Below are 13,617 nucleotides of genomic sequence, written 5' to 3' on the forward strand. Positions count from 1 at the left end.
TGGAAGAAAACAATGATTTTTGGTCAAGGAGATTTAAGAGGGAACCTGACACTCAAGTGGTAAGTTTCTTAGATGGCTGATGACTTACCTTGGTTTCAGGGCACTGATAAAACTGCTGTTGGACTGATCTAGAATGATGTGGTGGGTTTTTTTTTCTTCTTCGTTACAGGCTTTATTTCAAGCTCTCCTACAATCCTAACTTTTAGTTGTATTTACGGATTTATTCTCTGCTGTCACACTGCAATCGATTTACATCCATAAATTAATAAACATCAATTTTCAATTTCAGATGCAGTAACAAGATGCTATTGGAAGGAGCTTTATGTACTCGAGCCGCTTTTTATAGCTAACTCCCTCCAGAGTCAAATCCTGACATGTTCTTAGCAATAGGAAGCTAATGGCTTTCCCGCATGTTTGTCGAGGCCCATGTGACAAATGCTATATGGCAACTGCAGGAGAGGACACTCGTGCACCTGTTTGTGGAAGCGTTACATAAAAAGTCCTGTGACATATTTTAGCATCTACCAGTAAGCTGAGCAACTTGACCTGCTTTACCCTTTGTAGGATATATGATAGTAAATTAACAACAAGAAATAGAAAAAAAAAAAAAAAAGACATGCTAACATGAAAAAACACATTTTATTGCACTTAAGTTATAAGAAAATAAAATTTCTAAGTGAATCAAACCATAGACACAATCCCTTTAAAGGTTGTTTTCCTCCATCATGTCAGGTTGTTACATAACTAAAATTAACCAACTGGAATCTGATTGTTTTAAATCAGACTATAAATAAAACAAACAAAAAAAAAAACCAAAAACAAAAAAAAAAAGGAGGAAAAAAGATCGCCTAGGATACAGTGTTAAACCACTTTCACAGTTCAGCTTGAGTTGTGGCTCTTGGAGAATCAATAGAATGGTTTGGGTTGGAAGGGACCTTAAAGATCATCTAGTTCCAACCCCCCTGCCATGGGCAGGGCCACCTCCCACTGGACCAGGTTGCTCAGATGAATGAGGCAAACCATTTGACTCTTTCAGTTCTCATTTTGTTTGCATGTGACATCTTTACAAAAACGTGAGTTTTTGCTCTGTCAGTTCCTCCCAGCAATAACTGTAACAGTTGTTTTTTTTTTCTCAAATACTGTAAAACACTAAGACTGACCAGCAACTTTATTTTCATTTTTGTATTTTATAATATTTTTTAAAAATTTTGTCAGTTTTTTAATGTATGTTCATTCCATTCACCACAGCCCTCACAAAGAAAAATTTCCCCACAGAACAGGCTGCAATAGCTTTGTTCTAAGGAATGTGTTTTAATTTTTGCCCAGAAAAAAGAAAATAAGCTTTGCACACACACTCAATTCTTTATTTGCAGGCAAACTTCACTCTTAATTGTCTGAAACTCTTCCACTCTCAGCCTCTTAGAGGCACAGTTGGCTCAAGTTTCAGTGGCAAAAAGTCTTTTTCTGTAACCAAACTAGAGCAAATTTGGAATTCAGTCTGGGACTAAAACGTCACAGCAGAAAAAAAAATAAAAAAAAATAATTTGCTTTTCTTTCTTTCATTTAGCAGCATAAATAAGTTTGGCCACTGGGAATACAGTACAGGGGTGGGACAACAATCCCGTAATTGAAGACCTACTTCTAGCACCAGCATTGCGAATTAAATCCATCAGAGGACTCTCAAAACCCAGGACAACTTGCCACCTCAGAGCAACTTATGCGTTGAAGAGTGTAGATGGAAGCAACAGTAAATAGATTAAACAGAGGCTAATACTGTGATTGACATTGGCAATGGTTGGCAAAAAAAAAAAAAAGAGGAGTAAAAGAAAAAAAAGAAAAAGCTCTGATAAAACTGTACAAAACAATTCACAGTAATATTTTAGCTTTTCCACACCAGGAATGGACTCTTTGTTTTTGTTTGTTTTTTTTTTTTTTTTTCATTGCAGATGCTCTCTAGTTTTTGAAAGTCAACCAGTGACTGCTCGTAGAGGTTGGACGGGAGCGCTGGAGGTTGTCCGGTCCAACCCCCTGCTCAGAGCAAGGCTAAGGGAGAGCGCGTTGCTCGGAGGGGCTGCCGGGACCCAGGGTGGCCCAGGGGTGCACGAGCAGGCTCGCCTGTGCAGCTTCTTTCAAGATCTTTGTGGTAAAATAACCTGTTAACAAGAACTGTAACAATATTTTTTTTTTCGCCTCCAAATTGCTCAAGGAGCAGTTGGAGGAAAGTAAAGAAATAATTGCACCTGGTTTCATTTCGAAAGTCGTATTTTTGCAAAGCTGCCCCGGTCGAAAGTGAAGCCTTTTTATGTGAGGAGACAGCAAATGCCTCTCTTGTCAGTTATAGTTTGTCATCTTTGTCTTCTCCTTCGTAGTCTGTAGGTCTTTAGGATCTGTTGCCCCAAGCCAACATCCTGCACCACCAAGGACAAGGGATTTTTTTCCTTTTTCTTTTTTTTTCTTTTTTTTTTCAGGGGGAGGGAAAGGAGAACATCGTCTACACGTTTGGACAAATTCATCTTTCTGCCCGTCACTTCATATCCACGTCAAAGTCCAACACCAGCAGCTTTGTTTCCTCAGTCCCGTTGCGGCTCCCAACCGCGCACACTAGCTTTGTGTTAGAAGCTCTGATCCGCCACACGACGCCTCCGCTTCCCCCGCTCTCCAATGTGACTAGATTTCGGATAAATTCACCCGTTTTCAAGTCCCAAAGTTTTACAGTCCCATCGTCTGAGCTGGTAATTACAAAGTTCTTGTTGAACTGTAAACAGGTCACAGCACTCTGATGCTTGTTGGGACCTGTAACAGTAAACCAAAACGTTTTGATTTGTAATTAGAAAGTCATGTCAGACAGCACTGCATATAAAATAAACGCCTAGCTATTTGCATACAGTTTTTTCTACCTAGAAGCGTTAACTCAGTTTTTGTGCATTAAAAGGTACAGAAGCCTCGCTGTGCTTTCAAAAAGTGAATGCAGGTATAGAAAAATCCCCCAGTATTTCCTTCTTTATTACAGTGATCTCGTTTTATTGTATGCAAACAGTAGGGCAAGTGTGCACTTGGACATTCACGAAAATGAACTTAACCATCCAGAATGAGGTGACCGCCGTAAGCATTTGTTTCCAAGTCCCTTTGAAGTGTTAATATGAGATTACTCTATCAGTAAATATTGAGAGTTATATATTGACATATAAATATATACTGTTCAAACAGCAGCCTGTTTTACAAGGAAATTTAATTTTCTGCTCCAGCCAGCAATGCTGCATATGTTATACGGGCACGATACGAGGCCTTTTCTGTGGGGGGAAACAAAACAATGCGTTGGTGTGCACGATGCCTGAGTGGCAACTGTCAGAACAGAACAGAAAAGGAAATCTTTCTTCTTACTGAAATAAAGAAAACACCTTCCACTCATTTCTCTTGATTTATTGCAACAGACAGTGTACTTTGCCTCTCGATCCAATTAATCAGTAGGCTTTGAAACATCCAAGTGACCCCTAAATAAACATGTTGACTGACTGTTTTGAGATGTCATTTCCTACATATTTCTGTGGCTTATTAGGCTAATATACCCGTAGCAAATTGCTATCAGTCCAGACCATCTGCCTTTCATAATAGGCAAGTGATGTGAATAGATTACATTAAATACATTTTGTTCTTCTAATTCAGAGAAAGATTATACAGCTGTCATCAGAAAAATACTTAAGTTGTAAGTGGCCCATGCGTTTTGTTGTATGTTTTTTTTATATAGAATCCGCAGCATAGATTACTGCAGGCAGTTTGATTTACTGTAGTTTAAGCTCACCTTGCAATGTCTGTAAACATTGTCCTGTTTTAATGTCCCAGATTTTGACGGTAGAATCGGCATTCCCAGACACGAGTATATTGTCCTTGAGTTCCATTCCACTTGTGAGAGACTGGTGGCCTGTTAGCGTGTGAATGCAGTTGCCTGTCTCCACATCCCAAACTCGGATGGAAGTGTCAAGAGATCCGCTCACCACATGGATACCATCAAACTACAAGAAAGGTAAATCTATTACAAACAATTATATTAGGATCTTGCGATGCTCTGCATGAAGAAAGCTATTAAGCATTTAATTCACTCAATGCAACATTAGATACTATACATATTCGGAAGCTGCAAAGTAAGAACTGAGCCTAAGCAGAGACGTGGCCACATTTGATATTAGAGCAGGTGATTCATGGTCAGTGGAATTTCCTGTTGCAGACACGGGCTATGAGGTATGTGGTTCAAGGAGAAAGACTCTGAACCATTTGTCTTTTAAATGTAATACAACTCTTTTAAACACAACAGAATCCTGACTATACTGCAGTGCGCAAGAGTAGGAGAATGTAGTTTTCCTAATAAAGACATAAACAAGCCAAACTTGCTTATCACAAGTCAGAAGCACCTGAAGCTGGAGAAGGGTAACAACACTAATCCAGAATCATCTACATAGAAGCCAAAACAGGAAAATGGAAGGGATATAATTGAAAAATGCTGGGTTTAGCCATTTTATAATAGTAATTGTGTTTAGTAAGGAACTTTAACTTCCTAGTTATTGTTGGAAAAGGCATATGGGCCAACAAGGATATCCAAATTTTTGGATTTTCTGGGCATATATATATAAAAATATGCAGAACATGAACATGGAGAGAAATCAGCTAAGAGATGAGACACTTTTGAGCAGAAGGACTGAACATGTAGAGAATATAAAGGTGGAAAGTAGCTTGAGTGATGGTGACAATGACATAAGAGTCCAGAACTCTCAAAAAAGGAAGGAAAAAGAGCAGTAGAATAAAACCAGTGGGCTTCAAGGAGGAATACTTCAATAAATTGAGACTTCCTTCCCATGAGGTTTTTATGTATCTATTCTCTGAGGGGAAGAAGAGTTCAGGAGAGTTGGCACTTTCTTAAAGACACAAACTATCCTTGTGTGAAGGAAAGATAGGAAGTGTAGTAAATTACCAAGACCCACTTGGCTAAAGTACAAGGAATTGTACAAAAAGTAGAAACTAGATCAATAGATGTGTTTAAAAGAGCACACTGGGACAAAATCAGAAAGGCAGGGCACAAAACAAGATAAAACTAGCAAGAGCCGTTAAGGATGATAAAACACTATTCTATAAAAAAAAACAAGAGGAAGGCCAAAATAAAAAAGCTCATTTATGCTCAGTGGGAAAGAAACAGCAAGTGAGGCCAGCTATTTAACTTTTTTTTTGCTTCAGTCCTCAGCTGTCTGAGTGTAGGCTCACAGCACTACCACCACTGACAACCGAGTACAAGCTTTTGCTAGAATGGGAGAAAAAAAAACGCGTAAGGCGAGTTGTTTTAAGACAATCTTGGAGACATCTGCTGCTATCTTTTGAGAACTCATGGAAGACAGACAAGGTTTCAGATGGCAAATACAATTCCTTTCTTTATTGAAGTGGATGATGATGGGAGATGGGGAATTATGGACCGGTCAGCCTAACTTCAATTTCCAGAAGGAACTAACAAATAATCAATGTGGTTGTAAGCCCTTAGCAATGTGGTAAGTAGCAGCAAACAGATTTGTGGGACAATGATCTTACCCAATATGATTTTTTTCCTGCGACAGAGTAAAAAGCCACGTGAAACAGCAGATGTCTCAGTTGCATTTTTATAAAGAGGGAGGCAAATGTGATGTAGGGATGCTATCCTGTTCACAACTCTGTTCACAGCATTATTAGAGATATCAGAAAGAATTCGGGGTAGGGGTGGGGGTGGGGCGGTGGGGAAGGGAGGTGTCTGGCATTTTAGTATTTTCATTATGATTTGAGTGACATTTGAAATGGTAGACCTGACCCAAAGCAAAGAGCGTGAAAGTCAAGAGAAAATTGTGAAGATCTGAGCTTGGCAGGGAATCAATGAAGGTACAGCTGCAGCCTGGGAGAACGATAGCTGGGCAGGAGTCTTTGTTACAGCTAGGGCAATCGTACACTATTTGTCCGTGTGGACTGACTGGTATCTAATAATGGTGAAGAAAGAACCCAATTAAGGGAACTCAGCTATCTGAGACTGCTTCTTTTTATAAAACCTGCAGAAAACAAACATCTTAGATCTCTACGATCAAACATGGTTGAGCATGGCACCTAGGTTCAAAAGAATGTAGACAGCGACTGGCACATACAGACTGCTTATCTGCTGTATACATTGCATTTCTGGTGAAAATATACTAAAAAAAAAAAAAGACAGACTGGTATCTGAAATAGGGGTATGCTATATAACACATATAAAATAACTTTTCACTTCTAGTAAGCATTGATAAGACTTTGACTGGAATTTTGCATCCTGTTTTGGGCGTCCTGCTTTCAGAAGAGGATGTGAACAAATTTGAGTTCAGGAGTGCTAAGCAGCCCAGCAGACTTGCCCCCAAACACTACAGAATGTCTGTCTTTCCTAAACAGAACTAAATCAGATTGCCGTAACAACTTTTGAATCCTTTGCCCCCTTCCCAACAAATTAATTGTATTCCATGTATACAAGGTATTCAGAAAGAGAGCTTTAAGGCTGGACATCAGGAAGAACTTCACTCTGATATTGCTATAGTCAAACAGACAATGGTTTGGATCGGTGGCTGAGCTGTTATCTGTGAACCCTGGGAATCTGTGGATTACTTCAAAGGCAGCTAAGAAAGAGTAAGAAAACACAACCTGGTCAGTAGTTAACTGCTGCCTAAAGATGTCTGGAAAACGTTAGGGGGTCTACAAATGGAGAAATACTGAGGTATAACAGAACCTGCCATGGAGTGGGGACAGGGAGGACAGGCTGGTTATTCAGCCTGTTCATTCTATTTATGGGAGTTCTGCTGTTTGGGGCTGTTTCAGGCCAAAGGGCAGGAGCTCACCACACAATTTGGAAGACTCTTTCTGTGCTAATACTGTAAGCACCTGTAGCCTCCTGCACCCTAGAAATTTGTTTTAGAATACCAAGTTCCATTTACAGGGTGTAAATAGTATTGGGGTATGTAACATAACCCAATTAGTTTGGCCATTATTACTACACTATCGGAGCAAAACATGAATATTCATAGGCCAAAACATGAGCCACTGGTGAAGATAAGGCAGAGTAACACATACTGTTCCCAAATGGCCCTTGGTGAAAGAATATTTTTATGAGATAGGTGGGTAGTACAGCATTTTTAACTTGCTTGCTGCTTGTCTAGAGAATACTCCTCAGCTTATGAATGTAAGAGAAGGGCTGGAGATTTGTGATAAATTTTACTACATATTTTGGAAAAGGAAACCAATTAGGTATTTTGTTCATATTTAATCTATTGTGGTGAGATACACCTTACGAAAAGATGCAGTTTATGAAAAATGTTTCTAGCACGGAGCTTCACTTTCTGAACCATAAACCAGAGTAGTTACACACCGAATGCAATCTTCCGATTTTGAACTGTCTTTGTTAATTTCTTTTTCAAGTCCTGCCAGATTGTGGTGAGAACAGGCACAAGCATGAAATTAATTTCTTTTGCCTTTCAACGCCTGGAAGTGATGCTTTGGCTCTATGAATGAACAAGATGATCTTTTGGGTTGGTAAAGGTAAGAAGAGCTGACATGAGGTCTATGTGTATCTTTGCCAGCACAGTTCTGATGAGCAGTGGGGTGACTGGTAGGCAATAGAGCCATGCCACAGCGCGGTACCGTAATAACCTGCATCTACAGTAACATGTCTCTGTTGACAAAGCCTCACAGTTGTAGATCTGGCCTCTGCTCAGAGAAGAGGAAGTAGAAGGCTGGAGATTTACATTGGAACATTAAAATGTTTGCTTCAGCCTTACTGTGAATTACTGTTTGGAACCGGAAAATGAGACTACAAAGTAAGGACAGACAGTTCTGCATAATTCAGAACATTAATCGAATGGGGTTTTTTGGTGCATTTTCTATTACTAGATCATGTGATTTATTTAAAATGGTAACATTAGAATTAATTTGGGGAAACCAAAACCATAGCTCCAAAATACATACAAGATTTTTTTTAAAAAAAAACAACCCAAGCCCAACCCAACAACCCAGAAAACTACTTAACTTGCTGGTGTAGGTATTTGGGCTTTATTGTACTGGGTGCTTCTCAAAAAAAAATCACCTCTAAAAAAGTCTCAGTCTCTAAATTTAGACAACATATAACTACTGTAACAAAATGAAAGGCAGGACTATCACAGCTGTGGACTGTATAATTCTGGAGTAGGTACCCACAATTTAATAAACAAGGTGAAATAAACTGACTTGAAATGTTACTTAAGGAAACTAAAGTAGCAGATGAAAATCACATACCTGTAATGAGTAGACTCTGTTAGTATGCCCTTGCAGCGTGTGCAGACAGGTCTCTGTCTCTGGATCCCACACTTTGACCATAAAATCATATGCACCACTTACAACCCTTCTGCCGTCATACTGAACGCACCGAACTGCAGCTACGTGGCCCATCAGAACGTGTAAACACTGGCCCGTCTCTATGTCCCAAACTCTCAGTGTAGCATCTCGAGAACCACTGACCACTCTGGAGGAACAAGAAAACCCCTCCTGTACTTAGCGTTGGACATAGATGTATTAGAACAATTAGACTTGTGTATAAATCTGTTATGAGTTTTAATTTGGGACATTAGATAGCATTAGTCCACTAGCCACCAAAGATCTGGCTTGCATGACATTTTATTAGGGTCGCAAATTACTCGGGTGCTTTTCTTCCTTGCTCTACTCACCTCCTCAGGATCCGACTATTTGAAATAATTAGCAACCGGTATTTAAAAAGGTACTTCATTCCTGAACAGCAAAACGATGCCATGAGAAATTATGTGGACTGCTCTATCTATCTGTGAAAGCTTAGGAATATGCTGAGCTCAAGCCAGCACTATGAGCATTCTGTTTTCATGACTGAGTTAACTATTTATAACGACTAAACAAAGAAGAAATTTAGAAGTTTTACTTTTAGTTAAGTAACAGTTACTCTGTTTTTTTTTTAAGTTTATACTTTTAAAAGCTTTTTTAGGCAAGAACAGAAATGAGAAGGAATTAATATTAATGGCACTGATCAAGAAAAGCCTCATCATTCTTCGAAAAAGAAGAAATGCAACCAACAGGCACTCTGTCAACAGCTCCATACCACAGCGAAGTAAAAGAGCTTTGACAATGTTTGTTGGTTGAATCAAGACATGGTTTACTATTCTAAAAATTATGATATAATCAGTTAAAATTTTAATAAAATACTGCAGTGATAATACTTAAAAAGTCATTCTGTAAAATGAGTAAAGTTTGTAGCATAAACAAATCATAGAATGTTTTGGGTTGGAAGAGACCTTAAAGCTCATCTAGTTGCCACCCCCCTGACATGGGCAGGGACACCTTCCACTAGACCAGGTGGCTCAAAGCCCCATCCAGCCCGGCCTTGGGCACTTCCAGGGATGGGACATCCACAACTTCCCTGAGAAATTACTCAGAGTGTGCGAGACCAGCTCACAGCGTAACAAAGAATGTTTTAAAATAACACAGAATGTGACTTTATAAAGTACATGACTCAATTTTCTGTTCTTTAATTAGTACTCTTACGCTTTTACTCCTATTAATCATCATGCTTTGCGTGGTTTGTATTTCACTCCATGTTGGATGAGGTACCCAAGTTGAACAGGCGTTTTCTGTGAACTCAAGTGTAAATTACAAGCCCAACTGTGGCTGTAGCTTTGGACAAAGCCTTACCTTTTCTCATGAAGATGCATGCACCGCACGGTGGAGGTGTGTCCGTACAAGGTGTGTATGCATTCCCCTGTCTCAGCGTTCCAGACTTTCAACGTTCGGTCTGTGGATCCACTGATGATGATATTGTCCCTCATCTGTGATGACCAGACTCCGCCTGTGTGCCCAACCAGTGTTCTCAAACACTGAAAAGAAATATTTTGCTTTTGACAGAGCTGAATGGAAACTTAAGTAATCTAGGAGGTAAGAGTAGCCTCCCATAGCAAGAACTTAGAAAATACTCATGTAATTTCTCTCTCCATTGTTGGTACTTCCACTATAAGGAATTCTCCCTATAATCTTCCCCTTGTTAAACTAAACCGTCTTTCCAAATTTCTCAACACAGGGCATGTTTTGCAGCCTTGAGTCATTTTCCTGGCAGTTTTCTGAGTCACGGCAGGTTTTCCAATAGCTTTTTGAAGCATAAGTGTTAGAACTGGAGAGAGCATTCACTGAGTACTTTTACCACCAATCTATAAACCATATAGTCTTACTTTTCTGTTTGTTTATCCAAGAAACATGGCATTCTGTAGGCTGTAGCTACAGCATCGATACTGCAAAATCACATTTCAAACCTTTTTCAGACTTTACTGTTGCCCAGGAGAATCCCACACTACATAAGCACAGCCCACCTTCTTTGATCCCAAATGCACGACACGATTTCTCACCATGCAGAGACAGTGTTTGCTCACACCTACTTCTATAAAACCTCCGTCACTCGAACAATGACTTGTCTCCGTCTCTCAGCCTCTATTCCTTACAAGTAATGACTATATATGCTTTCTTGCCAGGTAGCAGTGAGTGCTAATTAGCACAGACAAGAAGAGATCCTTGCAAGACCCCTCTAGAAAGATACTCCGTGAAGATTCTGCATTTTACATTAACAACGTGTTCTCTATAATTACCCGCTTTCTAACCCATTTAAATATGTGCCATGTTGATTTTTGCATTGCTCTTTTTTCTTCAGTCGTGTCATGGGGATACAGGCTTGCGGTGCACGTAGCCATCTATTTCTGCACTATTATTTTTATCAGTCAAACCTGTAACTGCACCAGAAAAGAGGTCAAGACAGTTTGATGATCTCTTTTTCTGTAATCTAATGCTAAGTGGCATTAGTTTCCGTGGCCTTCCTTGAACTGTTAGTTGACTCCTCTTGATGTAGTCCAATATTTTTTACCTGAGATAATGTATCCTAAATACCCAGTCTTTCAGTTTACGCCATTTAAATATTGACACATTTTAGCTTTCTGGCCATCCTTTGGATCTTCTCTTTGTGCTCATACCTTTAGAAAACCCACCAATTTTACCCCACAGGTTACTTTAGAAAAAAATAATTAAATACAGATTATCTGGATCAACTGTAATAAGAAAAACTGTAAATTTGATAGCTGTTGTTTAGCATCCTTGTGAATTTCCGCTGAAATAAGTGTTCTATTATCACTGCACGCTGCATCTCCATCACATGAATTTTCTCCCAAAATAAGTATTTTTTCTGCATCAGTGATAGTATACTAATTTCTGTTCTTAATATCCTGTTCTTTCTAACATCCCTGAAAATGTCTTGCTTTTTTGCTGTACATAGATTTCCTGTTCTTGAACATTTCCTACCAGTGTTCTGCAATTCCTGGCTCCTAGCTCAATTCACTGCTATCAAATCCATCTTTTTCAGTTCCTAGCTGTTATTCACTTTTACAGTTCCCATTTTTTTTTCAATTTCAACCGATTTGCTCATATTTTAAGAAATCATCCTTCTAAAGCAGTAAGAACACTGAATCCTTATTTTGGGCTTTACATCTGTCAAGGGGATTATTTAGTCATGTTCATTTACACAAACCAACCTTTAGTTTTTTTTTTTTTTTATTATTTTACTAATCCTTCAGCATCAGTAAGCATGAGGACTGATTCCATCTTTCATATACCATTTTTGGCTCTCTTAAAGGTTCGGGGCAAACAGTCCCACTAGGATCTGTAATTACTTTCAAAAAATTACTGAACATGATTGTTAAGTCATGCTGCTATGATCAGTTATATATTTAAAGGAACATTTTTGCTTTTGAGAAGGTGGTAGGTACAAAGGAAGTATTTTTCATTTGAGTTTAGGCTGCCTTTTTCAATTAAGAAAATGTAAATTTCAGTATGGGTTGCTTCATTAGACACTTTGTTGTAGGGAAGCCAACAGCAGCAGGGTGAGGCTGCCTATTGCTCTTACTTTTTATTCTTCCCCACAGTAGTATTTACAGTCCCGTCAAGGATCTTCTAGGCATGCAAACACAAATGCTTAATACGTTCAGCTTCAACCTCATAAAGTGGATACCTTTTACATCTTAAACATGTTATCCTCAATAGCTGTCCTGTTGTTCACATAACTGTATCATTAAAACAAAGCTAAGTACACACAACACTAGTCGAGAAAGAAAAAGTACTGTTTCCCTGAGGCCTTTTCTATATCCTTGGAGTGTGGTCAGTCACCTTAAAACAAAAAAATCTGTGCGCTGAGTAGCTGTGATGTTCTAACGTGAGTGAAATGTTCAGTACTGTCTTTTTGATTGCACATATTGTTTTGCTTCTCCAAGCCAAAATTAAATTATTGAAGCTTATTAAATTCCTGCCTGAGCTGGATCTAATTTAATAGGAAATATTTAAACCTAAAGCAAGTTACTCTTTTTTTTTTTTTTTTTTTGGTGGCTCAGCAATATAGTAGCTTAGAAAGAAAAACAAATTCTGTATTTGAAATCAGAGCCAGTAAAATGAACACCCCGTTTCGATAACTTGAAAACAACAGAAAGAATGCTAGACGACAAGTGAGAAAGGGAGATCCAGAGGGGTAAAAGCAGGCTAAATTAAGCTTTAAGGAAGATAAAGTAAAGCATCTGTCCAAATTCTTTCGAATCCATGTCACAAACAACTCCACAAGAATAGCAGAATTGCCAAGAGAACAAGGATATATGCCAATGGTGACATGAGCAGCATTGCAATTTCACAGCAAGGTGACTTTTTGGAACTAGACTAGTTCTGTGTAGGAAAAGACAACCCAAATGCTTACTGGTACTTCTTCCGATTCTTGCACCAGACGGCACTGGAGACCACTCTGCAGTGCGGTCTGATGGCACAGCAGCATTTTTGACATACCAGTGCTCTACCTGTCACTCATTTCCTAAGGAATTCAGCAAAATAAGCAACTTACCTTGCCTGTAACCGCTGACCACACTTTCAGTGTGTTGTCATCAGAGCCGCTCACTATTCGGTTCCCACAGAACTGAAGGCATGTGATCACGTGGTCATCATGGCCTTTGAGCACCTGGCGATAAAGAACATAAAAACGGACAGTCACAATTTAACACTGGAGATTAGACAGAAGCAGGAGAAACAAAGTGCTCTTCTGATTCATAAATTATAAAATGCTAGAGTTGCTTCAATAATAATAAGGCCCCTTAAGCCCGCGTGTCAAGTCTAATTTACCACCAGCTGGGACCAAAGAAGGTATTTGCCTTCTTCCATGGAGTGACACTGCATCGCTTAGCAAGCTCACTACAGTTACTGTAAGCCTCCGAAAAGTACCAGGAAAAATCAGAGTGCCAGGAAAAAGTAAGCTAAATTAGTAACTGGACACTGCTCAATTCCTCTGCAGTTACTCCATCTCTTTATTTTTCAGTCAATGTTTTTTTGCTCAGACTTTTTACCTTTTCAGAGTCGTTTCAATCTCAAACAAAAAGGAAGGGGTTGTATTGTTTATTGTTTGCTGCATATTTGCATTTTAGTGGTCAAGGCTGACTATATCTTTTTTTTTTTTTCCTTACCAGCCAAGCACTATAATCTATCAAATGCCAGGCAGCACCAAAGTCAAAAACTGGAAAACCGTTAACTAAAATA

General features: G+C 39.0%; 1 protein-coding gene across 1 annotated transcript in view; it reads right to left on the minus strand.

Moving 5' to 3' along the window:
- Positions 1 to 1,911: 1,911 nt before the first annotated feature.
- The window catches only part of FBXW7 (F-box and WD repeat domain containing 7), an 83,093-nt gene continuing 71,387 nt past the window's right edge, over positions 1,912 to 13,617 (minus strand). Inside the window, exons 7-11 of the mRNA XM_082482043.1 lie at positions 12,932 to 13,045; positions 9,712 to 9,893; positions 8,293 to 8,518; positions 3,800 to 4,010; positions 1,912 to 2,793 (exon numbers count right to left, since the gene is read on the minus strand). Coding sequence (XP_082338169.1) covers positions 2,525 to 2,793; positions 3,800 to 4,010; positions 8,293 to 8,518; positions 9,712 to 9,893; positions 12,932 to 13,045 — 1,002 coding nt within the window. The 3' untranslated portion in view covers positions 1,912 to 2,524. The remainder of the gene's footprint in view (positions 2,794 to 3,799; positions 4,011 to 8,292; positions 8,519 to 9,711; positions 9,894 to 12,931; positions 13,046 to 13,617) is intronic.

The sequence above is a fragment of the Vanellus vanellus genome (assembly GCF_965231255.1).
Source record: "Vanellus vanellus genome assembly, chromosome: 4".
Taxonomy (NCBI): Eukaryota; Metazoa; Chordata; class Aves; order Charadriiformes; family Charadriidae; genus Vanellus; species Vanellus vanellus.